This window comes from Agelaius tricolor, unplaced genomic scaffold, assembly GCF_023055355.1.
Source record: "Agelaius tricolor isolate 1412-34295 unplaced genomic scaffold, bAgeTri1.0.p SCAF_19, whole genome shotgun sequence".
Taxonomy (NCBI): domain Eukaryota; kingdom Metazoa; phylum Chordata; class Aves; order Passeriformes; family Icteridae; genus Agelaius; species Agelaius tricolor.
The window spans coordinates 2,345,231-2,369,740 of NW_027269279.1; the positions used below are offsets into that span (position 1 = coordinate 2,345,231).

A 24,510-nucleotide genomic window follows, 5' to 3' on the forward strand; every position below is an offset into this window, starting at 1 on the left:
GCCCCGCCCCTCCCGCGCACGTACGGACAGAGCGCGCGACCCGGCCCCACCCCCCGCGCGCGCCCACCGGCGCCGTTAACCGGCAGCGGCGGCCCCGCCCCGTTCCGCCCCGCGCGGCGCTGATTGGCCGGGGGGCGGCCGCGAGCGCCGCGGGCCGGCGGCTGATTGGGCGGTTGGAGCGCGCGCGCGCGGCGGCGGCGGGGAGGGAGGAGCGCGGAGGTGGCGGCGGGTGCGCGGCGCCGGCGCCCCCTGGCGGACACGGCGAGCGCGACACGCGGGCGGGAGTGATTTAAAGGGGGGGGCACAGGGAAACTGAGGCACGGGCGGAATGGAGGGGAAACTGAGGCACCGGGATAGGGAAACGGACACGGAGATCGGTGGGGGAAACTGAGGCACGGGAATAGGAAACACATGGGGATCGATGGGGAATCAGACACGGGGGGCAGCATCCCCGCTGCGGCAGCGAGCGCAACACAAAACCACGGACACCGGAGTCATGCCGGGCTGCCGGGCGTGTATAAAACCCCAGAAACAACAGCGGGGTGGTGACGGGGGGACAGTGGCCACTGGCCAAGCCGGGGACAGCCCATGGTCACTGCACGCTCTGTCCCCCCTGCCGGGGGTGCGGGGTGCCGGGGGTCCGGGCCGTGGCGAGCTCAGAGCAGGGTGATCTCGCTGGGCGGCAGCGTCAGCCTCTTCTCCCGGGCACCCAGCAGCCTCTCCATGTGCGCGGCCACCACGCGGCACAGCTCCAGGCCCTGCAGAGGGACACAGCGATGGGCAGTGGCCGTGCCACCACTGTGAGAGCCCCTGCAGGGCGCCCCTGCGATGTCTCCAGGTGTCCCCGACCTGCTCCAGCTGCAGCTGGGTGATGCCCTGGGCCAGGAGGTCTCCCAGAGTGATCTCCACGTAGGGAGAGCTGGATCCGGCCGTCGGGCGCTGCGTCCGTGTGGACTGGATCTCATTCAGCGAGAACTTGGCCATGAGTTCCTGGCAGGGGACAGGGGGGTGGCCTGTGTGTCCTGGGAATCCCTCTAAGGGGACCAGGGACCCCAGTTTGGACAGGGTTTGGAGCAAACTGGTCTAGTGGCAGGTGTCCCTGCCCATGGCCAGGGGGTGGAACTGGATGGGCTTTAAGGTTTGTTCCATGATTCCATGCGTCCCACATGGCCCCACACCTACGTGGGTCTCCTTGCTGAGGAAGTTGAGGCCGTTCTGGTTGACGGCCAGGATACAGGGCGAAACGATGGCGTTGTTGCTGCAGCTCTGGATGTAGAAGAAGGACGAGCCAAACATGGGGTAGGCGCTCAGCAGCCCTGCAGGGCAGAGGACGGGGTCTCAGTGCCCACTGCCACCCCCATCGGCCCGGTCCCCAGGGTGGCTTTGCACCCAGGAGCAGCCAAAGGAAAAAATGGGTGTCCCTGCCCTGTCTTGTCCTGCCAATCCATCCTGCCCTCCATGTGCAGCAGCACCCCAGGCTCTGTGCAGGGACAACCAGTGTTCCATCCCCATCATCATCACCCTCCAGGCAGCATTGCATCCTCATTAACATATGTCCTCATTAGCATTGCATCCTCTCCCTCACCCAGGAATTGTGCCCTGGCCTGGTGGGCGCTGAGTGCCTGGGCTTGCTGCATGTGCTGGGTCACCATCTGCAGCCAGGACTGCGGCTTCAGCAGGCGGAACAGCTGCGGGGGGACGTAGTCCTGCATCTCCCTCCTGTGGGGAGCCCGAGGTCAGGGCCAGCAGTGCCCAGTGGCTCCCCAATCCCACGGGACACGTGTTTGCCCCCCTCCAGGTGCCCCGTGCCCTGCCGTACGCCGTGGGGAGGTGGTGGCGGTCCTTGGCTCGGTGCTGGAGGGCGGCCAGCTTGGCCACGTGTGGGAAGTGCTGCTCTCCCGGCCTCGCCGGCGGCAGGACGGTGAACAGCCCCTTGAGGTAGTCAGGGAGCACCTGGGAGGGGACAGAGCACAGGGACAGGGCTTGGGGACAGGGCACGCTCTGAGGGAGGCAGAGAGGTGGCCCTGGGGGAGGCTGATGGGGTGGCCCGACCTGGTTGTAGTGGACGGTGACGTAGAGCTCGTTGTCGAACTTGAGGGGCTGGCCCCAGACCACGCGGCGGCACCAGAAGCTGTAGCTGCTGTCCCGGAGCTCGGTCTCTGCAGCCACGTCCAGGACGTATTCCCGGCGGGTCAGGGGCCGCACGCTCTGCCCTGTGCCACCCCGGAGTCTGAGTGTGCCACCACACCACCCGTGGGGCTGTCCCGTCCTGGCTTGTCCTGTCCCATCTGTCCCACCCCTGGCGGCTCCTCACCTCTGTCGGTCACCACAAAGAGGATGTATTCCTCCAGAGCCTCTGGGTTCTGCAGCCCCATCTCACAGCACAGCTCCTCGATCACATCCAGAGCCACCTGGGCACAGGGACAGGTGGCTGGGACACTGCCACATCCCCCTGTTGTGCTCTGGACCACCAACTTGTCCTGCACTGAGGCCCATCCCAGTGATGAGCCCCTTCCCCCAGGGGATGAAGTCCCACAGCAAGGACAGCCTGCAAAGGGTGCAGCTCCCCCACATCCACCCCCTCTGGGTGCCCACAGCTGAGGTGTCACCATAATCTTCACCATAACCATCACCATAATCTCGGGGTTCACTGAGCCTCCTGTCCCCTCTGGCTCACCGAGCACGTCTTGATCTTGAGGTGCCTCTCGATGCCACCAGGCAGGAGGAAGAGCTGGCGCTTGGCGCTGCGTCCAGCCTGCATGGAGGGACACATTGGGCTGCAGGGGGGCCCTTCACACAGCAAGAACCCACAGGACACCCCAAATCCTGCAGCTATCCCTAAGAAACCATCGCATTGGGATTATCCTGTCTCTTGCCCATCCAGCTGAACCATCATGCCCCCACTCCATGTCCACAGAGCTCCATCCCCACTGGGGACCCCTGAAGGCTCAGGGAACCCCCAAAGTGGTGAAGAGCAGACCCTAAGAATGGCTGTGCTCTCTTGGGAAGATCCCCAAAAAGGATCAGCTCCATTTCACGGTGGTGTCTGAGGGAGATCCCAAACCCTCAGGGAGGACCTGACCCCATGTGGGTACCCAGAACTTCTGAGGGGGGGATCTCAAGCTGACACCAGCCCTGTTCCACCCCATGAGCCCCTGGCCTCACCACCATGGCCTTGAGCTCCATGCTGCTGGGGAAGAGGCTGCGGCCACCAAACTGCAGGGTTTTCCTCAGGTTCTGCTCACAGGCTTTGGCGATGCCTGGCAGGAGCAGGGACCACGATGAAGGATGGGGCTGAGCTGCTCTGTTAGAGCTCCTGAGCTCTGTGACACCTGGGTTGTCCTTTCCCACCGCCCCCCCCCAGCACCCTGGGGTGTGCACGGCCCCTACCGTGGAAAGGCAGCTCCGGGTGCCTGCTGGCATCCTGCAGGAAGGCCAGGAGGAAGGGCCGGAGCACCTCAGAGCACTTGTAGTAGGCAGCGAGGATGTAGAGCAGCCTCCAGCCCCTCTGGCAGCTGTCCCTGTGGGAACAGGCAGGGCTGATCCCCTAAGCAAGGTGAGGGTGCCCACAGTGGCACAGGGATGAGGTCCCCAGGTGTCCCCCCAGGCTGGAGCAGCTGGCCTGGCCAGGGCGCAGGCGTCCCAGTGCCAGCCTCTGCTGCTGTCCCACGTGGGTGGAGGGACTCACGGCTTGGAGCTGGTGTTGTTGGTGATCTGCTTGATGATCTGGCAGTACACCTCATCCCGCAGGACCTCGTGCTCTGCACACAGCTGGGGACAGGCACAGCTGCCACCTCTCTGCCACCCCCTGCCCAGGCCACCACCCCCAGGACTCAGTGCCCCAGTGGTGGATTTACCTTGAGCATGGTGCAGACGATGTCCAGCTCTGTCTGCCCCCGCACGGGGTGGTCACCCATGAACTTCATCACAGCTGGGGACAACAAAGCCACAGGGTGACACAGGTCAGCATGTCCCTTGCCCAGGGACGTGCTCTCCTGGGTGGGCACATGGAGCACTGGGACCAGAAATAAACTCCCCTAGGACACCCCCTCTGCCCATCCCAGTCCACCCCAACCTCCTCCAAGGGCAGGGCTGGGGATGGCGGAGGGACAGGAGGACAGGACACTCGTGCCCCTGCCTACCTTGGAAAGCCTCAGCAGCCAGTTTGTTGAGGCCACCATCCACAAATTCAATGAGTGACTCCTGAATGGGAATCTGGAGCGGGGGGAGAGGACCAGCTCTGGGACCCTGCTGGGACCTCAAAGGGACCTGCAGGTGACAAGCAGGACAAGGCCACCCCAGAACTCCACCTCCCCATACCTTGGTGAACGTCAGCATCTCCAGCACACTTGGCACCCTCATCCCACGGGAGTCCCTGGCAGAGGGGCAGGGGAGCAGGTGAGCACAGGTGTCCCCACCATGGCACACCCCTGTCCCAGCTCTGGACACTCACGTGGTCCCACGTCGTGCTGCACGGAAATGCCGCTGGGCAAAGGCCAGCATGGGACAGGCACCAGTGACATCCCCGAGCTGCTCGTCACCATCTCCCTCCAGACCCTCCACAAAGGTGGCACTGGCTGGGGACACCTGTGGAGCAGGGCAGTGGGCACCAGGCACGGCCAGCACTGGGGACAGCCCCGGGCCAGGACCTGTGGTGGTGTTTGAGGATCCCAAGGACGAGGTGAGGGATGAGAATCTTGACTCCATGTTTCAGAAGGCTGATATATTATATTATATTATATTATATTATATTATATTATATTATATTATATTATATTATATTATATTATATTATATTATATTACATTATATTACATTATACTACATTATACTACATTACATTACATTATAATGATATACTAAAACTATACTAAAGAAAGAGAAAGGGTACATCAGAAAGCTAGAAAGGAATGAACAATAAAATCTTGTGACTGCTCACAGCCTCGACACAGCTGGACCTGTGATTGGTCATTAACTAAAATCAATTCACATGCTGGCTAAACAATTCTCCAAATCACATTCCAAAGCAGCAAAACATGGAGAAGCCGAAGCTTCCCAGCTTGTCAGGAGCGAAGATCCCAGCGAAAGGATTTTTCAGAACACATGCTTGTGACAAGGACCCACCTCGGTTTTGCGGTCCAGCTCCTGGGCAGCAGCAGTGGAGGCCACGGCCACGGCCACGGCTGCTGACGCTGCCACCTTGCCCTGCTTGTCCCTGGGCTCCTCCTTCCTCTCCGCAGGCAGGTGCACAAAGTCGGGAGCTGCCACGGGCTGGACGTACTCGGCAGGGAAGAGCCCCGACCTGCCATGGATGGCCCCGAACTTCCACCCTGTGCCAGACAGATGGTGGGGATGGCCCCGGGCTGGCAGCCACGGGGTCACCCCTAAAATTCTCAGCCTGATCCTTCCCACCTCTGCACCCCCAGCTCTTTTCAGGGATCTGGCCATGGGTTTTGGCTGGAAGCAGCTGCAGTTCGGCATCACTCAAGGGAAAGGTATAGACCACAAAGACTGTCACTTGAGGGACATGGGTGGCACCAGGGTAGGACCTGCAGGGCAGCATCTCCCTGCATCAGGTCAGTGCCAAAAAGACCCCAAACCATCCTGCTGAGGGGTGGCAGAGGCAGGACCCTGCCCCGGGCCCCAGACCCAGGAGGGGACACACCAGGGACACACACAGGGACAGTGTGACACCCACCAAAATCCTGCGTGCCTGTCTTCAGCTCCTCCAGGTACATCACCTTCTTGCGGACCACACAGCCATAGTAGTGGTCTGCAGGGACACCATGGGGACACCGTGGGGACATGGGGTGTCACAGGATGCAAGGCAAGCACACAGCCACCTCCAGGGCAGGGTTAGCCATCAGTCTGCTGCCCCTGTGTCCCCCATCAAAGGCATTTTGGCATGGGGGGCTTTGGGGGTCCCTCACCTCTCTCAGGGTGCTCCAGTGACTGCAGGTGGATGATGTCCCCTTTGTGGAAGCTGAGCTGGCGCCTGTCCTCTGGGCTGTAGTTCCTCACGGCCACCACATACTGGGAGTCCTGGGCACAGGGGGTGTGGCACAGCCCATGCACGTGGGGACACCCACACCCCACCCAGCACAGGGACTTCCAGCACCCACAGCCTCAGCACCATTCCCCCAAATCCAGCCACGGTTCCATTTGCAGGATGCCCTCCTCTGTCCATCCCAACCTCCCAAACACAGGCACGTGGGCAGGGTCTGATCCCCAGGACAAACCCCCCCTGGCCCCAGGGCACCCCCCACCTTCCTGAGCTCTGTGATGAAGTGGTCGACCATGACCTTGACCTGGGGGGCTTTGGGGGAGAAGAGGATGAGCTTCTCTCCACGCAGGTTGAACTCCAGCATGTTCCTGGATGGGGTGGTCACGAAGAGCACGTCGGGGTAGCTGGGGCAGGGCGAGGGGAGGCTGAAACACCCGGCATCTGTGGCACCCACAGCACCCACCCCACCCTGGCCACCCCTACCTGTAGGCTCTCAGCACCCGCAGCTGCTCCCCGGGGACGTTGGTGCCCTTCACCACCCGCAGCAGCTTGATGCCAGTGTGGGACACGGCCAGGATCTGCACACCCGTCCCCACGCTGCCCTGGGGGCCAGGACAGCACCTCAGCCAGGGGCACAGCCACGCTGTGGATCCATGCTGACCACAGCTGGGGTCTCACCGTGGCAGGGAAGAGGCGGGAGAAGTACACTTCACAGCCATCCCTGGCTGCAGCAATGATCTCCCTCTTGACACTCTCGGTGGCCACTGGGCTGAAGGAGTCCAGCTTGTTCTCCGCTGTGGGGAGGGGGAGATACCTCCTGTGAGCTCCCCCTGCCTGGAGAGGATGTGGACAGAGCTCCCAACAAAAGCAGGGATGCTCATGCCCTTCCCATGCCTGGCAGGACTGTGCTGCAGAGACAGATGTGCGTCCCCCAGGCAGCTGGCTGAGAGCTGACACAACTTGTGATGTTGTGGAGCACTAAATTACAGGCGGGTCGCTGCTTTTGGAGGCAAAACTACCCAGGGTTAAGCAGAGCCAGTCCTGGCTTGGAGATAGACACCCAGGAGAAGAGGACAGGCACAAGAGTGGCTGGGTGTGAGCCCCCAGGCAGGGAGCAGCAGGACACAGGGTTACCAAAGAGGGATTTCAGGCGGAGCCGCTCCTCGTGGCTGATCCGGATGCAGGTGTCGGACAGCACATCATTGAAGATCTGGGAAAGGGGGTGAGGAGCAGTGGGCTTGTGTGGGGAGGAGCAAAAATCCCCCAGCCCCAGCGTGCAACAGCCCCAGCTCCTCCACGGCAGCTCAGCAGGGGAAGGCAGGGTGGGCACAGTGGGATGAGTAAATCATCACCCCACTGGGGAGTACCCCAGCTCCCAGGGGACCCCGGGGGGCTGCGGGGCCAGCTCGGTGCCTCACCTGCCGGAAGATGAGGTCCAGTAGCAGTGGGTTGTTGATGTTGTCCTTGGGGTAGAAAACCTGCCAGGAGAGAGACCAGGGCTTGGTGTAAACCCTGTTATCCTTGGCACCGGCCTGTCCCCAGGTGTCCCCACAATCTGTACCTCCTTGCGGATGAATATTTTCCAGGGCACGTTGTGGTAGGTGTAGAAGTCCTCGCTGCAGCTGCGGTGCAGCTGGGTCTGCACCTGCTGTGCCTCGGACGGGAGCTCCCGGGACACAAAGACTGCAAAGGCACAGAAAGCCTTGCAATCCCTGGGGGGAGCCACCAACAGCTGCCTCCACCTGGGGAAACTGAGGCACGGGGAGCAGCCCTCTGGCCGAGCTGGACACAGCAGTTACCCCACCAGGCATCAGCTGTGCCACTGAGAGGGTGAAGTGCCTCACTCCACTGTGGCCCCCCAATGCCACAGCTCTGCCCAGCAATACCTGGGGGCTGTGGGGCTGCAGGACGTCCTGTGGGTGCTCGCGGCTGGTACCTGGCACTTGGCACGGGCTTCACCGCAGCCACCACCTCCTTGGGCCCCTGCGAGGCACAGAGGGGCTGTGGGCAGTGCCAGTGACACCCCAGCCTCGTCAGGGGCACATGGGGGTGGCCACATCCCTACCACAGCCGATGGCACCCGGGCTGCTGAGAGCTGCTCCTTCAGGATCTGCATGGCTTCCTCGTGGGGGTCCAGCTTCTTCCCAAAGAGCTTGCTGCCAGGACAGAATCCCACATCAGCTGCACCCCAGCACCAGCTGCACCCCAGCATTCCCTGGACCGGACACCACCTGCAGCCCCATCACTTGGGGCACCCCATCATCCCCTACACTCCATCATTCCCTACACCCTGTTATTCCCTACACCCCATTATTCCCTGCACCCCATTATTCCCTGCACCCCAGCATCAGGACCAGCCCATGCAGCCCCAGGCAGGAGAAGCCCCAGGCGTGGCTGGGAGCCAGGTGTGCACCTGTGGGGCTGGGAGCTGCGCGGGGCGGGCTGGCACTGCCGGATGATGTTGCGGATGTCGTGCGTGGGCCGCGGGAAGTGCTCCGAGTTGAGCCGGGAGTGCCGCACGGGCTCTCCCGGCCACCGCCGGCCCAGGGCTGCTGCGGAGCCAAGCACACGGCTCAGGGGCCCTGCTCAGTGCCACCAGCCCCTGTGGCCACCCCGATGCACCGGGACCCCTTACCGGCTTTCTGGGAGTAGGGCCGGGGCTGGGGGACATGGGCTGGCGTCCCCTCTGTCACTCTGCCCTGTGAGGGACACGATGCTGTCAACACCTGGCACCTCCAGCGGCTCCCATCCCCAGGGGCTGCCCCTGAAGCAGAGAAGGGGCCCGGCCCCTCCTGGCCCCGTGCACTGACCGGGGCTGCGGGTGGCTGGTTGACATCTGCCTGGCGCTGTGGGGACGGGTCTGGCTCTGTGCCTGTGGCAGCAAAGAGGAGAGCTCAGTCAGAGCTGTGGGGCTCTAGGTGCAGGGATGCTCCCCACACCAGGGAAACTGAGGCAGGGGATGTGGGAGTGCTGGAGGCGCTCACCCCTCGGCTGGCGCGTCTCCGCAGTCACGGGAGGCTCGCTCCGGGTGGCATCAGTGCCACTGTGGCCCCCTCCCACGCCACCTCCTCCCTTCAGCCTCTGTGAGAGGATGGATGGCTTCTCCAGCTCCTGGGGAACAGGTGTCAGGGCACAGTGGCCAAGCCACCTGCCCCCAAAATGCCTCGGGCAGGGGGACACCCCTCTCACCCCATTGCCATAGGAGAGCACAGGGTCAAAGAGACTGTCCAGGTACCGGTCCAGACCCTTCTGGCTGCGTGGCTCCCCAAATTCCCCATCTGAGAGGGGACAAGGCATGAAAAAGGCATGGCAGAGCTTTGTCACAACGCTTGGGGGACAGGAGCTGGGAGGAACAATGCCCTACCATGGGGGTGATACGCCTCCATGGAGGGCAGCGTGGGGGCTTTCACAGCCGGGGGAGGAGGCACTTCATCCAAATCAAATCCGTGTCCCAGCACCCTGCAGAGAGGGAGGATGCACTCATTGAGCACCCCCTGGGTGCCAGGTTTCCCCTCGGGAGCCCACCCACCCCTGGCACCCATCCAGCCCGGTGCCAGGGTCTCCCCCCCAGCCCCACAGTGGGGCACCATCCCTGCCCGGGTACCTACGGCCGGCTGTCCCTGCTGGGGCTCTCGGTGCCATCCCACGCGATGAGGAAGCAGGATTTCTGTCTGGGGAAGCCCCGCAGCAGCTCCAGGTCGGAGACAAGGTCCAGGACATAATCGTGTCCAGCCAGCTCAGCCCACTGGGCACCTGCCTTCATAGCCACAGACCAGCCACGCCAGCCCTCTGCCATGCCCCTGCCAACAGCCAGACACTGGGGATAGGCACAGGCTCCACAGGGACACCCTGCCCATGAGCTGGGCATTCGGGCTCCCACATCCTGGGGACACCGAGGTGACACCGTGACCTGCAGGGTGGGTGGGTGCCAAACCAGCACCTACCTGAGCTTCAGGACATCCCCTGCCAGGTCCTCGCCTGTGCTCCAGGAGTGGATGGGGCAGGAGAATTGGTCACCTGGGGAGGGATGGACAGTGAGCAGGTGCCACCAGCCCCCTCTGCCCATGAGGGCGGCCACCTTGGGACCAACCCTCACCAGCAGCGTGCCCAGCACCCTGCTGCCCTCACCGTTGAAGCAGTGCAGGTCCAGGGCCATGCTGGCCTGGCGCCGGTTCGCCGTCCACTCCAGCAGCGACGGGGGGAAGGTGCGGGCGGCCGCGGCGCCCAGCTGGGAGCGCGCCATGGCCTGCATCAGCTTGCGCTGGCACACCGGCTTGTAGCCAGCGAAGGCATAGTCAGACACAAACCTGAGGGGAAGGGAGGCTGCTGCAGGAGGATCACGGGTGCCAGCTTGGCACAGGGGACCACAGCTCTCTTCGCAGAGAGCTGCAGGTACAACCTTCCCAAGGATTTTTCCTGGGGAAGGCAGAGAAAGCTCAGAGAAGAAAACAATTTTTATCTCTATTCACTGCTCCTGTTGTTTGGCACATGTGGAATGTGTTATGGAGATTGTTTACCCAAAGTGACTTGTCAATTGGGCACTGGTGAAGGTTGTTTTGATTCCTTGACCAATTGGATCCATGTGTGTCGTGACTGTCTGGAGACAGTCACAGGTTTTTCTTTAGTATTCTTTAGTATAGTATCTCTTTAGTATAGTTTTAGTATAGTATTAGTGTAATATAGTATAGCTTAAAAAAGCATTAGTTCAGTTTTCTGAATCATTGGAGTCACAGCACATTATTCCCCAGCTGGGGGATCACCTGTTTCTATAGAGGGATTAAAAGCATCCCTGGAGGGATCTTGGCAGCATCCTGGGCACATGTGCCAGGCTGCACTAAGGCATCTTAGAGGGATCTTAGAGAGTCTCTAGTGCAACTTGGCCAGAATCCCTGGGTACATGTGCCAGGCTGGCCCTGGGGAACCTAGAGGGACATGGGCACATATGCCAGCTTGGCCAGAGGGATCCTGAAGGGACCTCAGAGCATTCCCAACAGGACCTGGCCATGTGTGCCAGGCTGGCTCAAGCAATTGTGGAGGAACCAGCTGGGGTGTGGGCAGCATCCTCAGCCACAAGTGCCAGGAGAGCCCTGCAAAGCCCCAGCAGTGTTCCCAGGAATGAGGGGCCGTTCCCAAGGGTCCCAGCCATGCCCATGCCCAGCCCAGAGCCCATGCCCAGCTCACTTGAGCAGGTACTTGTCGAAGGCAGCGGACGGGGGGAAGGCGCTCAGGCAGGTGGCCAGCAGCAGCCAGCCCCTCTCCTCGTTGTTGACGTTGGTGTTCCTCCACACCTGGTTGGCAGCTTGTGCCAGGAGCTCGTCCCGCAGCCCTGGCACTGACAGCCCCTTCTGCACGATGTAGTTGCCAAAAAGGGTCTCCTGAGGGCCGCCCAGCCCCGGGTCCCCCATGAACCGCAGGATCTGCCACAGGGACAGCCAGGTCCTCCCTCTGAGCTCGGGCACAGAGTGGGCAGGGGACTGTGGTGATAGAGCCCATGCCATGCCACCTACCAGCTGGAAGAGGCTGAGAGCCTCGTGGCACAGCTCCTCATCCAGCCGGGTGAGGGGGGCTTTCAGTGGGGCCGTCAGCATCCCAAATGCAGGTTCCTGCGGTGACACCCGCACCCATGGCTACCTGGGGACAGCCTCAGGCCACGAGGGGCTGGCCCCACGGTGCTGGGCATGGTGTTGATGCTGGGTGGAGCCTGTGGGGCTGCCAAAGGGCTGGGGTGAAGGATGGGGGCAGCAGTGTCCTGGGAGTGGGGCAGGGAAGGGCTCAGGCTGTGCTGGCAGCACCAGAGATGGGTGGTGAGGCACTGGCACACACTGCCCAGAGAAGCTGTGGCTGCCCCGTCCTTGGAAACGTTCAAGGCCAGGTTGGACAGGGCTTGCAGCCACCTGGTCTAGTGGAAGGTGTCCCTGCCCATGGCAGGGGGTGGAACTGGATGGTTTTTAAGTCCCTCCCGACCCAAGCCATTCTGTGGTTCCATGGCAACACCTTGGCAAGGCTGGGAGCCTTATCCAGCCCCGGTGCTGTCAATTCAGGATGCCGGGGACTGGGAAACACAGGGCAAAAACGGGGATGAGGAAGAGGAATGAGGCAAAGTGTCGGTGTTTGGGGCCGGGGTCCGGGAGCAAAGCGACCTGGTCTCCCGCCCCAGCGTTCCGGATCCGCCCCGCGTCGGGCGTCCAGGAGGGCTCAGCGGGTCTGTCTCTCTCCGATAACCTCAGCAGGGTCCCCCCGGCCTCTGGAGACGACAGGAACCCACGGGGAGGGAGGGAGGTGGCAGCCAGCTCCCCACAGCACCACAGCCACCCCGGATCCAGCCTCTCTTGCTACCCGTGGCGTCCCCGGGGCGGGAGCCGGGGCAGAGCCCGGTGGGACAGGGCGGGGAGCCACCGCGGGGACCCTGAGCCTCACTGCTGCACCACGGATCGGGGTGCCAGGGACTCCCCAAAAGCTGTCTGCCCGTCGGGAAAAGCTCCCCGCTGCCGGGCCGCGGCGCCCACCTTACCTGGAAGTGGCCCCGCACGTACTTGGCCATGGGGTAATCGTTGATGTCGAGCGGGAGGGTGAGCTGGGGGTCGGGCTGCAGCGCCGGCGGCGGCACCAGCACCACACAGCCGGCGTTCACCTCCCGAGCGGCTGCGGCACAGCGGGAAGGTTCGGCACGGCCGTCGGGGGGGGAACAAGGGGCTGGGAGCGATGGCGGTGCGGGACCCGCTCACCTGCAGCGGCCTCCAGCAGCCCCATCAGCTCGGCCGGGATCTCCAGGTGGGTGACATCCACCACCTCCCTCCGTGTCAGCTCCTGCCGCCGCAGCACAGGGATGGGACACTTGCCGTGCTGGTTCCTGCCCCAGCACCCACGGGTGCCGCGGCCAGGAGCACAGGGATGGGCAGGACAGCACAGCGACGCAGGCTGCACATGCATCACACCTGTGCTCCCACTGGGGCTGCACATCTTTACCTGCTTCATCCTCTCCTTCTCCTCCTCGGCCCGCCTGCGAGCATCCTCCTTCCTCTGCAAGCAGAGCAGCCATGCTGAGTCCCACTGGGGGGAGACCCTGAGGCATCACGGCACCCTGGGTTGCCATTGCCCCCTCCCCAACATCAGCAGGGTTTTCACCCCGAAAAGCAGACACAGAGGACACAGAGGAGGTGTAGGGTGGCACATGGTGGGGCTCACGGTCTGGGGACGCCACTGTGTCTTCTCCAGACTGAACATGCAGCAGGGTGGCAGCAAGTCCCCTGGACGCCCTGGGATGTGACAGGCCCCACCTCACCTTGAGGTACCTCCGGCGGTTCACGTAGATGTGCACCAGTGACCTGAACTTGATGAGCGTGTGCCGCATGCGCCGGTACCGCTGCCTGCGGGAGGGCATCCGTCACCCTCTGCCACCCACCCGCGGCCACCCGCCACCCCCGGGGACCCCCACCTGGCCAGGTATCCCCGCGCCCGGCTCTGCAGGAGGACGATCTTGCGGCGGAGGGAGCGGAAGCGCCGCTTGATGAAGAAGGTGCGGGCGTAGCGCTGGAGCGTGAGCGCGGCCAGGTGATGGGCACGGCACCGCTTGCTCTCCAGAGCCTGGTACAGCTGCTCCTTCAGGAAGAGCTGGGAGCAGGGGTGAGGCTGTGAGCTCCCCACCTTGGCCACCACCCTCAGGGCATCACCAGAGCCAAGCCCCCTCCCAGGACAGCACCTTGGTGACACCGACGTAGTACATGCTGGGGTTAACGGGGCAGAGGCTCCTCAGCATCTCCACGCAGTTGGCTCCATTGGGAATGACATTGGACCACATATCAACGAGGCAGCGGTACCTGGGTGAGCCCATGACACTGTCACCACACAGGACCCCGCTGGGACACCACCACCCTCCCTGTGGTGACAAACACTGCAACGGGAGCTGCAGCTTCTTCCAGAGCTGCGTATTAACACAAGGGGTTCCCAGCTCCCACTGTGGGTGAACCCCAGCCCAAATGCTGCCCCCCAAAGCACCCACAAGCTCTGTGGTGTCCCCTGGCTGGGATGGCAGTGCCCAGCCTGCAGCCCCCGGGCACCTGTCGATGAAGACGAGGAAGGGGATGCGGATGGGGTAGCCCTCCTTGCGGATGCGGATGGTCTCCAGGATCCCCGAGTACCGCAGCTGGCTCCTGACCACATCAGGCTCAAAGAGCCCTGGCTCCTGGGGTGGGGATGGGGAGAAGCATCAGCAACTGCATGGGCAAACCCCCACCTACCATGTTCCCACACACTCCCAGTGCCAGCAGGGCAGGTAGCACAGGCACCAGCAGCTCTCACCTTCTTGTTGTTGGGTTTGATGCAGCGCACAAAGAATGGGTTGCACCTGTGACAGAGAGACTCTGTCAGCCACAGGGAGCAGGGGACAAAGCCAGCCCAGGTACCTTGGGCTCAGGTCCAGCTCCCAACAGCCCAGAGGACGGCCTGGCTGCCCACCCTGCCCACCCTGACCTCTCCATCCTCTCCACTAGCTCCAGGAGCGACTGCTGGAACCGTGCGGCCACGGTGGGAGCCTTGTACCGCCGTGTCCTGGTGCTGCTCCTCCTGATGAGGCTCCTCTGCCGCGCCATCACCTGGGCGTGGCCGAAGAAGAGGTTGGCCACCACCTTGGGGACACAGGAAAGGTTAGAGAGGAGGAAGGTGGCCGGGATGGTGCAGCTCTCCCACATCCTCTTCACAGCCCAGCCGCTCCTTTTTTGCCCAGCCCAAATTGTGGCAGGATTGCCTGGATAGGGATGGGGATGAGGATATGGATAATGCAGAGCACAGGAGCAGCCCATGTGCCTGTTTGTGCCAAATGCTTGAGGGGTCAAAGCCCAGAGGATCCCATGGGTGGAGCCAGAGGCATCCTCTGCTTCTGGTCCCCCTGGGCTTCACTGGCCATGGGAAGACACTTGCAGACATGGAAAGGGATGTATGGAAGGGGGCTATTGGTGCCCAGTGTCACTGCAGAGCCAGTGCCAGGCAGGGCCCTACCTTGGTCCTGCTGCTGATGAACAGGTCCAGCACATCCTGACGGACCTGGTCATAGTTTTTATCCAAAAACTTGTGAACCTGGCAAATAGCAAAAAACTCATGGTGAGCAGCCTGGCAGGACAACAGGGTGAGGCAAGGAGCTCCAGGACCCCAGCCAGACCCCAGAGATGCATTTCTCTCCTTGGTGCAGGATCAACCTCCTCTTTAACCTGCCTTAACATCCCAATGTCACACACCTGGTAGGTCACCTTCCCTGCATAGTGCTTGATGGTGAACTCAGGCAGTGGCATCTTGGGCTTTGTGTAGAGAGGGTTTGTCCCGTGGTGATAGTGACACTTCTGGAGGAATGTGTGGTCAGTGGCCTGGGAAGGGAGACAGGAGTGACATACACAGCAGATTCAGCAGTAGGCTGGAGCTAGGTGATCTCCAAAGTCCTTTCCAACCCAAATCATTCTGTGATTCCATGACATTTCTATGATTCTTTGGGCTTATCCAGCCTGGAGGAACCTGGGGGATTTCCCAGGTTGTCTAGAACAGCCCAGGAGAAGAGCAGCCCTGGGCCATGGTGATTGCCCAGCCACAGTGACCTCCCAGTGCTGGCTGCACCTCATCACCAGGCAGCCCCTCACCTGGGGGAAGCAGCTCTGGTCATCCAGGATCCGGAGGATGCCGTAGGGTTTTTGGGAGATGAGGTCAATGCAGGGCTGGTTGTCGCTGAAGGGGATCTCCTTCCACTCGATCTGCTCCCGGATATATTCCTCCTGCAGGGTGAGCACCAGGTCAGCCCTGTGCCCCCAGCCCCACAGCAGAACCCAGCACTGCCCACCAGCCCCACCTGCTCCTCCTGGAACACAATCCTGTTGAAGAAGAACTGCAGATACTCGTTGGCGTAGTTGATGCAGAGCTGCTCGAAGCTGTTGAAGTTGAGGTCCTGCGAGAAGGAAGATCCATGGAGCCTGGGAGGATGGAGCTGGGACTGAGCCAGGATGGAGGTGGGATGAATCCTGCTCACCTCAAAGCCATAGATGTCCAGGATGGCAATGGAGAGGGCCTCCTGCCGTGGGTACACCAGCTTGTTGATGCGATCCGTGAGCCAGCCGAAGAGCAGGGAGTAGAGGGTCTTGGCAATGGCATCCCTGGGGAGGGGAGAGATGAGCAGAGTGCTGGAGCTCCGGAATGGCACCAGTGTATTCCACTGCCACAGCCAGCACCCACCACAGCATCAGTTTTAATCACCACAGAGTCTAATCCACACTGGGGGACCTGACCATCCCCTTTCCCAGCTGGCATTTCACTCCCCACGCCATCCCTGGGGATGAGACCCCCCACACCCTCCTGCAGTGCAGCCCCCTTCCCTCTACCTGGCATCCACGGCGCTTTCAACAGTCAGAGGGGTAAAAATCTTCTCCCGCTGTGTTTCCTGGTTGGGAAATGGCATGGTGGGCTTGCAGCAACATCAGCCCCGGTGGTCCCCAGGGGCCAGAGACCCCCTCCCAGGCTGTGCCCCCCTGCACTCACCGTCACCTTGAAGGTGATGGCTTTCTGCAGGCCCTCAGGGGACACCTGCAGCAGCTCAGCCACCGTCCGGATCTCGGTGGCGCTGACCACCATGGCGACCTCCTGGCAGTCAGTCTGTAGGACACAGCAATGCCATGGCATTGGCAATCCCCCCTTTGCCACATCCCAAATCACACCCCAGGAGCACAGCTTGGCCCACCCTGGCCTACCTCATATTTCTCAAAGTAGACGTTGCCCAGGTGGAGGACGGAGGAGAGGATGCGGAAGATGCTGTTCTGCTCATCCACGCTGAAGTTCAGCACCTCCATGGTGTTGAGCAGCCGGCGGAAATCCTCAGCGTCATCCTTGCCAGGAATCTCACAGTTCCCACCCTGGCACAACCCCCTCAGTCCATCAGTGTGTCCCAGGGGGTCAGCACCCAGCATGGGGGGGTCACCCTGCCCTGGGCATCCTCCTCATCCACACCTTGAGGGCTCAGGAACCCACCAGCCCCCCCCAAATCAGGCTGTGGGGGGCCGGGGAGGGCGCAGTACCTGGTTCAGGTAGTAGTAGGTCTCGGCGCCCTGCAGGCAGTAGCGCTGCCGCTGCTGGGACGGCAGCCCTGCCAGCATCTCGTAGAAGATGTGGTAGTTGCGCTCGCTCTGGGCCTGGAGAGCAGAGGACAGAGCTGGGGAGGGGGTGGCAGAGGGGGAAGAGTGGGAGGCAGAGCTCAGGACCCCCTCACCACGCACCTGGAAGACCACACGGGATTTCTCCAGCAGGTACTGCGAGGTTATGGCACCGCAGATCAAACCGCTGCAGGGAGAGTGGGTACCGGGCTGGCAACCTCGCTGTGGGCAGGGGCTGTGGCCCCCCAACGCACCCACCCGTGCCCCAGTGCCCCCCAGCAAAATGGGGGGTCAGTGCTGCTTCCCAGATTCCCCCCAGCAGGGATGGGTAAGCAGGGAGAGGTGTCTGCACCTGGCTGTGATATTGGGCACCCCCTGCCAGGATCAGTGGGACCAAGAGAGGATGGGATGGGATATGAGGACAGGGATGGGCACTGGGAATGGTAAAGGTGCCAGCCAGCACTGCCCTTACCCCAGGGACAGCAACCTGTCCTCAGGTGCCATCACCTTTCCAACACCAGGTTTATCCCAAAACCATCCCCATGTGTCCTCCCAGAGCCAAGGGACAAGGGGCTGGCTTGGGCTGGACACCCCTGGGGCAGCAGGGGACATGGGGTGGGAGCAGCCACTCACAGGTTATCAGCATTACTTACTCCTCCAGGAAGATTTCCACAAATTTCCCAAACCTGCTGGAATTGTCATTCCTCACGGTTTTGGCGTTGCCGAAGGATTCCAGCAGAGGGGTCGCCTCCAGGATCTGTCGTGGTGAGGGGGAGAGCTGGGGGGCTGAGCCTGGGCACCCAACACACCACAGGGCATCTCCAAGGATAGGGCCCCCCCTTTGACACCCTGCCACCCTCCCTGCCACCCCATGCTCCACACACACACCCGTGGGTGCCCAGATTTGAGGTGTGCACCACAGCCAGGTTAAATGAGGCTGTGAGAGAGCACAAAGACTCCATCTGTGTGCATGCACTGATTTCCTGCTGTCCCTCCCGCCTTTCCCCTGCAGGTGGGGTGCCATGGCCAAGGTGCCACCACCATTCTCTGTCCCCCTGACCCATCCCAGCCCATGTGTCCCCCTCAGTACCTCAATCTGCCATAGTCCAGGTGGAAGCGTTGGGACAAGGAGAGAGCAGCGGAGCCGTGAGGAGGGAGGGATGGAACAGAGGGATGGAGCTGGGAGAAGACAATGGGGACATGGGGACTCAGGGATGTCCCCAGAGCAGCACCCTCCCTACCTGTGGGGCAGCGCTGCGTTTCTGGCTGACGGCTGCCAGGTAGCTCAGGATCAGCTTGGTGGCTTCAGTCTTCCCTGAGCCGCTCTCCCCACTGAAACACAGAGCAGGGGCATGGCTGGGGCCATCAGCAGGCAAGCAAGGGGTGCCCACCCCAAACCTCCCCAGACCGATGGGGCCGAGCCAGGCTGGTGGCAGCGACCCAGCAATTAGGGTGGTGTTGATTAGGGGCTGTGTGTGGGGACAGCCTTGTCACACCTGATGACGATACACTGGTTGTGTTTGGCATCCATCACTTTGGAGTAGGCGACGTTCGCGATGGCAAAGAGGTGCCTGGGGTGGGGAGAAGCAGAGGGTGGCAGGTGCCACACTGGCCCAGCACAGGGACCCCCAGAGTGCCCCGAGCATCCCCATGCACACACACAGCTGCTACAGCACCCAGTGACCCAGGGTCTGCTGCAGGACCCGAGGGTGGGAGTGACCCCATCCCCACAGGGCATTTGGGGACAGCCTGGTACTCACGGTGGGGGAATGGAGGGTGGGAGTGACCCCATCCCCACGGGGCGTTTGGGGACAGCCTGGTACTCACGGTGGGGGAATGGAGGGTGGGAGTGACCCCATCCCCACGGGGCGTATGGGGACAGCCTGGTACTCACGGTGGGGGAATGGAGGGTGGGAGTGACCCCATCCCCACGGGGTATATGGGGACAGCCTGGTACTCACGGTGGGTTTTCACCCAGGGCTCTGCCTTCGTACTGCTGCACCTGCTCCTTGCCATAGATGTTGTAGAGCCGGTAGGGGTTCACCGACACCAGGATGCTGCCAATGTAGGTCTGCCAGAGAGAGAGTGTGGGGCTGTGAGCCCTCGGAGGGGGGTGACTCCCCAAAGACCCCACCCCACAGTCCTTGGGGGATGCTGTGTCCCCTGAGCTTACATAGATGAGCTGGCGTTCGAACCGTGTCCGGATGTTGCTCAGCACTGCAGCCTCCTGGAGGTCCCTGGCATGGAGCAGAGGCTGAATTAGGGGGTGACAGAGGGACAGAGGAGGTGACAGAGGGACTCTGCTGTGCCCAGAGTGTCCTCAGCATCTCCAGGCCCAGGAGGCTGAAGCAGAGCCCGTGTTGGGATGAGATGGGGTGGGATAGCAAGGTCAGGGGTATGGGGTTGGGGGCTGCAGCCCCATTGTCCCCCACAGCACTGAGTCATGGCACAGGGGACAGGGACACTCACTCCAGCTGGGTCATGTCCTCCAGCCCGTCCTCCTCCTTTGGCTCCTGGTACCGCACGATGGGCAGGCTGCACAGTGACTGCATCTGCATGGAGCAACCAGCCCATCATGGCAGGGACGTGCCACCACCCTCAGACAGCCCACCCAGCCACCACCACCACCCCGAAACACCATCTGTGTGACCCCACACCAGGGGACACAGTCAGCATTGGAACCCCAAGAAAACACGCCACAGCTCCAAAACCAGTCCCCCAGCAAGAGCACAGTGTGTCAGCTGAGAGCAGCAGTGCTGGAGCACAGGAACATGAGGCCACCTTGGGGCTGGTCCCAGGAAATCCTGCTCCTGGGAATCCCGGTCCCACTCACCGTGGGCACCACCCTCAGTGCAGGTGATGGAAGGGGGCTGGGGCTGCTCCCCCCGGCCACGTGCAGGGGTGACACAGGACAGGTGTCACACAGGAGCCTGGCTGGCCCCCGGCCAGGGGGTGGGCAGGAAAGCGGACACCCCGCCGGGTCACCGTGCCACCTGCACCCGTCCCCGCGGATCGGATCGGGTCTCTGCATTTCCATACGCCAGAATCAAGTGTCCCCAGAGGGGCCTCTCGTGGGGGGACACACAACTGGTGACAATCCCCTCTTGCAGCCTGCTCCCCACGGGAGGACCCCCACCAGCACCCAGAACACCCACAGCCATTTACCCCCACCCTGGGCACTGCAAACCCCCCTGCGCCGATGCCTTCGTGCCCGGGAGAGCCATCAGGCCCCCCTTAACTCTCCACTCTGCCCCGGGTCCCAGCTGCCAGCTCACCCCCGGCTCCATCCCCCCGAGGGGGCTCCCCGCGGGCGTTACCTTGCTGCGCCAGGGCTGCTTGCTGCCCAGGTACCCCTCAGCCCAGGGGTGCCTGTCCCTCCAGCCGCCCGCCGGCGGGCGCTGGCACAGGTACCGGGCGATGTCGGCTCCCCACTGGCCTGCCCACCGCCGGCCGCGCTGGGTGGGCTGCCGGGGCAGGCCCTGCTCGGCCGTCCAGGGGTCGGGCATCTCCCGCACCCGCACGACGTGCTGCGTGGACCAGTGCTGCTTGTACATGCGGGATGCGCGGCGGAAGGAGCCCAACCTCTGCACCTGCGGCGTCACCACCGCGTAGCGCCCCGCGCCCTCCTCCGCGGCCGCCCCGTCACCCTCCAAGGGCTCCGGGGGACGGGGGCCGTGCCGGGGGGCGGCCGGGGAGCCGGGGGCTCGCCCGTGGGGGGGCGGGAAGGCGGCACGGCGGGGCGGTGAGGGGCTCCGGCTGCCGCGCGGGTTGGAGGGGAGCACGGGGCGCCCGACGTCCGCCCAGCCCCGGCGCCCCGGGGGTGGGCTCGGAGAGCGGCGGATGCTCCCGTCCCGCCGCGATGGGCGCCGGGGCAAGGGGGGCGAGCGAGTGGAGGGAAGGCGGCTGGGGGGTGAGGATGAGGGGGTTTTGTTGGGGCCTATGCTCTTTACGAGCAGCGAAGCCAGGGACTGCGCCACGGAGCGCCCCTTGGAGAGGCTGCGGCCCCCCGCTTCAGCAGATGGCCTCGGTGGGGGGGAGTGGGGGGCCATCCCCGCAAGGGGCTGCCCGATGCGCTGGATGAAACTTTTGGGGGTGCTGGGAGCGGGGCTGGGCGGAGGGGGCACCCCGGAGGGACCCCGCCAGGGGGGCAGCTCCTCATCCCAGGAGGGGCCGGGGGCGCCCAGGCGGCGGCTGCCGGGGCGGGACGATGGTGCCAGGAAGGGGCTCCTCTGCAGCGGCTTCACCGCCTTGGTGGGGGGCTCGGGGAGCCGGGGCCAGGCCTGGGGGAGCGGCAGCCCGGGGGGGCTGCTCCGCCGCGATGACAGAGATCGCCCCGGGGCCGCGGGCCCCCCCAGGCGCCTCCTCCCCGGGCCCGGCGAGCGGGGAGCGGGCGGCGGCGGGGCGGGGGGCTCGGGGCCGAAGCGCCGGAGGCTGGCACCGAGGGAGGGCGATCGCCGCGGCCCCTCGCCCCGCGTGCTACCGGGGCGCGGGCGGACGGGCGGCGGCGATGGGGAGCGCCCGGGGTTGGCGAAGGGGTTCCGGAGCGACGGCCGGCGCGCAGCCCCCGGCTGCCCCCAGGGCCCCCCCGGTGGGGAAGAGTCCCGGCCCCCCAAACCGGCGCTCTCCATCCCCGGCAGCCTGCGGCTGGAGCGCCTGTAGGAGAGCTGGGGGGTGCGGGATCCGCGAAATGCCCCGGCCCCTCGCGGCGGGCGGCTGGCAGGAATGGAGAGGGATCGCTGGAGGAACTGGCCCAGGGGGCTCCCGCACGCCCGCGCTGCCGAAACCGGGCGGGCCGGGGATGCCGCGGGGCCGGGGGCTGCCGGAGGCGGCGGCGGCTCGTACTCATCGTAGTCGTCCTCGTCACGGGCGGCGGGAAGGTGGGGGGACGGCGGGAGGGGCACGTCCAGGCGGTCCCTGCCGAAAAGCTTGACCTGGGGTCGGGGGAAGAGCCTGAATTTCCTGTTGAGGGAGAGCTTGGAGGAGAGCGTCTCCCGCATGCCCCGCAGCGAGGAGGCGCTCAGGATGGAAAAGGGATACTCCTTCTCTTCTTCCTCCTCTTCTTCCCACTCCTCGGGCTCCTCGCCCTCCGCGATCCCCTCCAGGCCCAGGGCGTAGGGGTTGCAGGAGGATTGGGCGTGCGGCGCCCACCCACCCTCGCTGTACTGGATGCGATGCTCGGGGTACTCGCCCCCAGGGTACCCCCCGGCAAAAGGCTCCCCAAAGTCCTCGTAGGGGTCCCCCCTGTAGCCGAAGGGCCCCACTGCCTCCTCACCATACTCTGGGTCGCTGCTGTACGGGTCATAGAGGCCATGGGGAGACCCACCGCCAAACGCTCCCTCATCCTCGAGCTCTGAGTCACCGTAGGGGTGCCCTGGCTGGTCTCCATCCTCCCAAAACCCCCCGTAGTAGTCGTACTCCTCCTCTGTCTCATAGCCAGGGTAGTCAGAGTAGGGGGCCGGCCCCGCATCCTCGAAGCCGTACCCTGCTGGGTAGGCTGGGTTCTGCATGTAGCCTTCCTCCTCCTCGGAGTAGTTGTGCCGGGGGCTGTAGGCTCCCTCCTCCTCCCCGTTGTAGCCGTGCCACGGGCCGTAGGCTCCATCCTCCTCGGAGTAGCCATGGTGGGGCCCATAGGCTCCATCTTCCTCCTTGGGCTGACCGCGCCAGGGCCCGTAGGCTCCATCTTCCTTGCTGGCAAAGCCACGGCGGGAGCCATAGGCGCCATCCTGCTTGCCGTAGGCTCCGTCCTCCTTGCCGTAGGCTCCATCCTCCTTGCCGTAGCCTCGCCGGCGGCCGTAGGCTCCGCTCTCCTCCTCGGCCCAGCCGTAGCGCGGCACGGGCGGCTCGGAGCGCTGGGAGCGCCGCCGGGACGGCCGCCTCGCCATGCTGCCCTGCCGGGAGCGCCGCCGGGACGGCCGCCTCGCCACGCTGCCCTGCCGCGGAGTGCCGGGCAGCCCGACACCGCCAGGGATCCGCTTCATGTTGGCCCGGTGCCTGAGGATCTCATCTTCCGCGGGGAACGGCAGCTTCTTGGCACCGATACGGGACAGCCAGGCGGCGTCCGTGGCCCGGCCGCCCCCCACCAGCCGCCCGCGCCGGGACAGCACCTTCCTGGCCAGCCAGCCCGTGGCAGCGGCCGCCTTGCTCAGCACCTGAGCCCGGGGCTTGAATTTCCTTTCCGGGCGCCGGCGGAAGAGCAGCGAGCCGTGCTCAGGGTCCTGCCCGCCCCGCCGCAGCAGCAGGAAGGATGGCCTCGATGGTGACTCCTTCTTGGCCTCCTCCTCCTTGGCCTCCTCCTCCTTCCTCTTCTTGCCCACCTGCTTGAAGCGCATCATCAGGTTGGAGGTGGACTTGAGCACTGCCTTGTTCTTCTTTTTCTTCCTCTTTTTGGTGCTGTGCTTATGTAGCCCCCAGAAGAAGCGGGATGTGTTCTTGAACTGCCCCTTCTTGGGCCGGCGCAGTCCCAGGTTCTTGAAGCCCATGAAGAGCTTCGAGGTGCTGCGGAGGCTCCGCTTTGCCCGGGCCTTCGGAGGTGCTGCCGCCTCCTCCTCGGCTGGGCTGGCTTCCACAGAATCTTTGGGCTGGCCCTTGGCCTCTGCACCCTTGGCTCCTTTCTTCTTCTTGTCAGTTGTCAGCCCCATCATCAGCTTGGAGGGGCCCTTCGTGTTCTTCTTGGCTGTTGCAGCATTGCTCTCACCCTCCTCTTCCTCCGTCTCCTTCTTCCCACGGCCCAGTTTCTTTGCCACTCCTGCCTTGGGGAACCCCTTCTTCTCCTTCCCCTTCCCCTTCTTGGGCTCCTCTGCAACCACCTCCTCCTCATCTTTCTCCTTTTCCTCCTTTTCCACCTCCTTTTCCTCTTCCTTTTCCTCCTTTTCTTCCTTTTCCTCCTTTTCCTCCTTTTCTTCCTTTTCCTCCTCCACCACCTCCGTCCCCTCACTCTCCTCTGCCTTCAGCAGCTCCGCATCCGAGGCATCCTCCGACTCGTTGGGATCCTCCTTCTTGCCCTTCTTTCCATCCTTCCCTTTCCCTTTGCCCGCCTTCCCTTTGGGCTCCCCTTTCTTGCCGGCCATCCCGGCAGCGGCGGGCGCTCATGCTCCGGCGCCGGCGGGGCTCGGGGAGGGGATGCCCGGTGCGGGCAGGATCCTGCTCCCGGCACAGCGGCCGGCTCGCTTCCCCGCTGCCTGCCCTGGCTGGGTATTTACCTGTGCCCGGGTTTGGCGAGGCACACGCCCGTGCGTGGCTCCCGGTGCCCGCCCGCTTGGCATGGCGCTGGGGCGGCGGGAGCGGCCCCGGGCAGCCCGGCGGAGCTGCTCCTGCCTCCCGCGCACCCCGCGGGGCCGGTGCCTGGGATCCGGCTGTAACCCAAGCGCCAGGCTCGCGGTGCCATGA

General features: G+C 63.7%; 1 protein-coding gene across 1 annotated transcript; it reads right to left on the minus strand.

Moving 5' to 3' along the window:
* Window positions 1-109: 109 nt before the first annotated feature.
* MYO15A (myosin XVA) lies at window positions 110-24,042 on the minus strand. Its single transcript, XM_071443827.1, has 64 exons — window positions 20,442-24,042; window positions 19,594-19,676; window positions 19,298-19,361; window positions 19,086-19,195; window positions 18,621-18,695; window positions 18,366-18,456; window positions 18,215-18,220; window positions 17,778-17,881; window positions 17,248-17,311; window positions 17,050-17,163; window positions 16,726-16,887; window positions 16,517-16,630; window positions 16,360-16,418; window positions 16,011-16,134; window positions 15,834-15,929; window positions 15,628-15,759; window positions 15,235-15,360; window positions 14,999-15,076; window positions 14,474-14,628; window positions 14,303-14,348; window positions 14,062-14,186; window positions 13,704-13,821; window positions 13,440-13,615; window positions 13,287-13,371; window positions 12,971-13,024; window positions 12,730-12,811; window positions 12,516-12,646; window positions 11,512-11,607; window positions 11,186-11,421; window positions 10,133-10,311; window positions 9,949-10,021; window positions 9,613-9,804; window positions 9,369-9,463; window positions 9,194-9,282; window positions 8,989-9,115; window positions 8,815-8,876; window positions 8,640-8,703; window positions 8,418-8,556; window positions 8,070-8,160; window positions 7,891-7,987; window positions 7,566-7,687; window positions 7,423-7,482; window positions 7,139-7,214; window positions 6,683-6,798; window positions 6,488-6,606; window positions 6,267-6,408; window positions 5,931-6,042; window positions 5,699-5,773; window positions 5,125-5,330; window positions 4,454-4,587; window positions 4,321-4,375; window positions 4,143-4,215; window positions 3,858-3,931; window positions 3,689-3,771; window positions 3,391-3,521; window positions 3,166-3,260; window positions 2,678-2,755; window positions 2,315-2,411; window positions 2,053-2,213; window positions 1,820-1,953; window positions 1,586-1,719; window positions 1,183-1,316; window positions 850-990; window positions 110-758 (listed from the first exon to the last, which is right to left on the minus strand). The coding sequence occupies exons 1-64, from the start codon at window positions 23,763-23,765 to the stop codon at window positions 657-659; spliced, it is 10,092 nt and encodes a 3,363-aa protein (XP_071299928.1). The 5' UTR covers window positions 23,766-24,042; the 3' UTR covers window positions 110-656.
* Window positions 24,043-24,510: the final 468 nt, after the last annotated feature.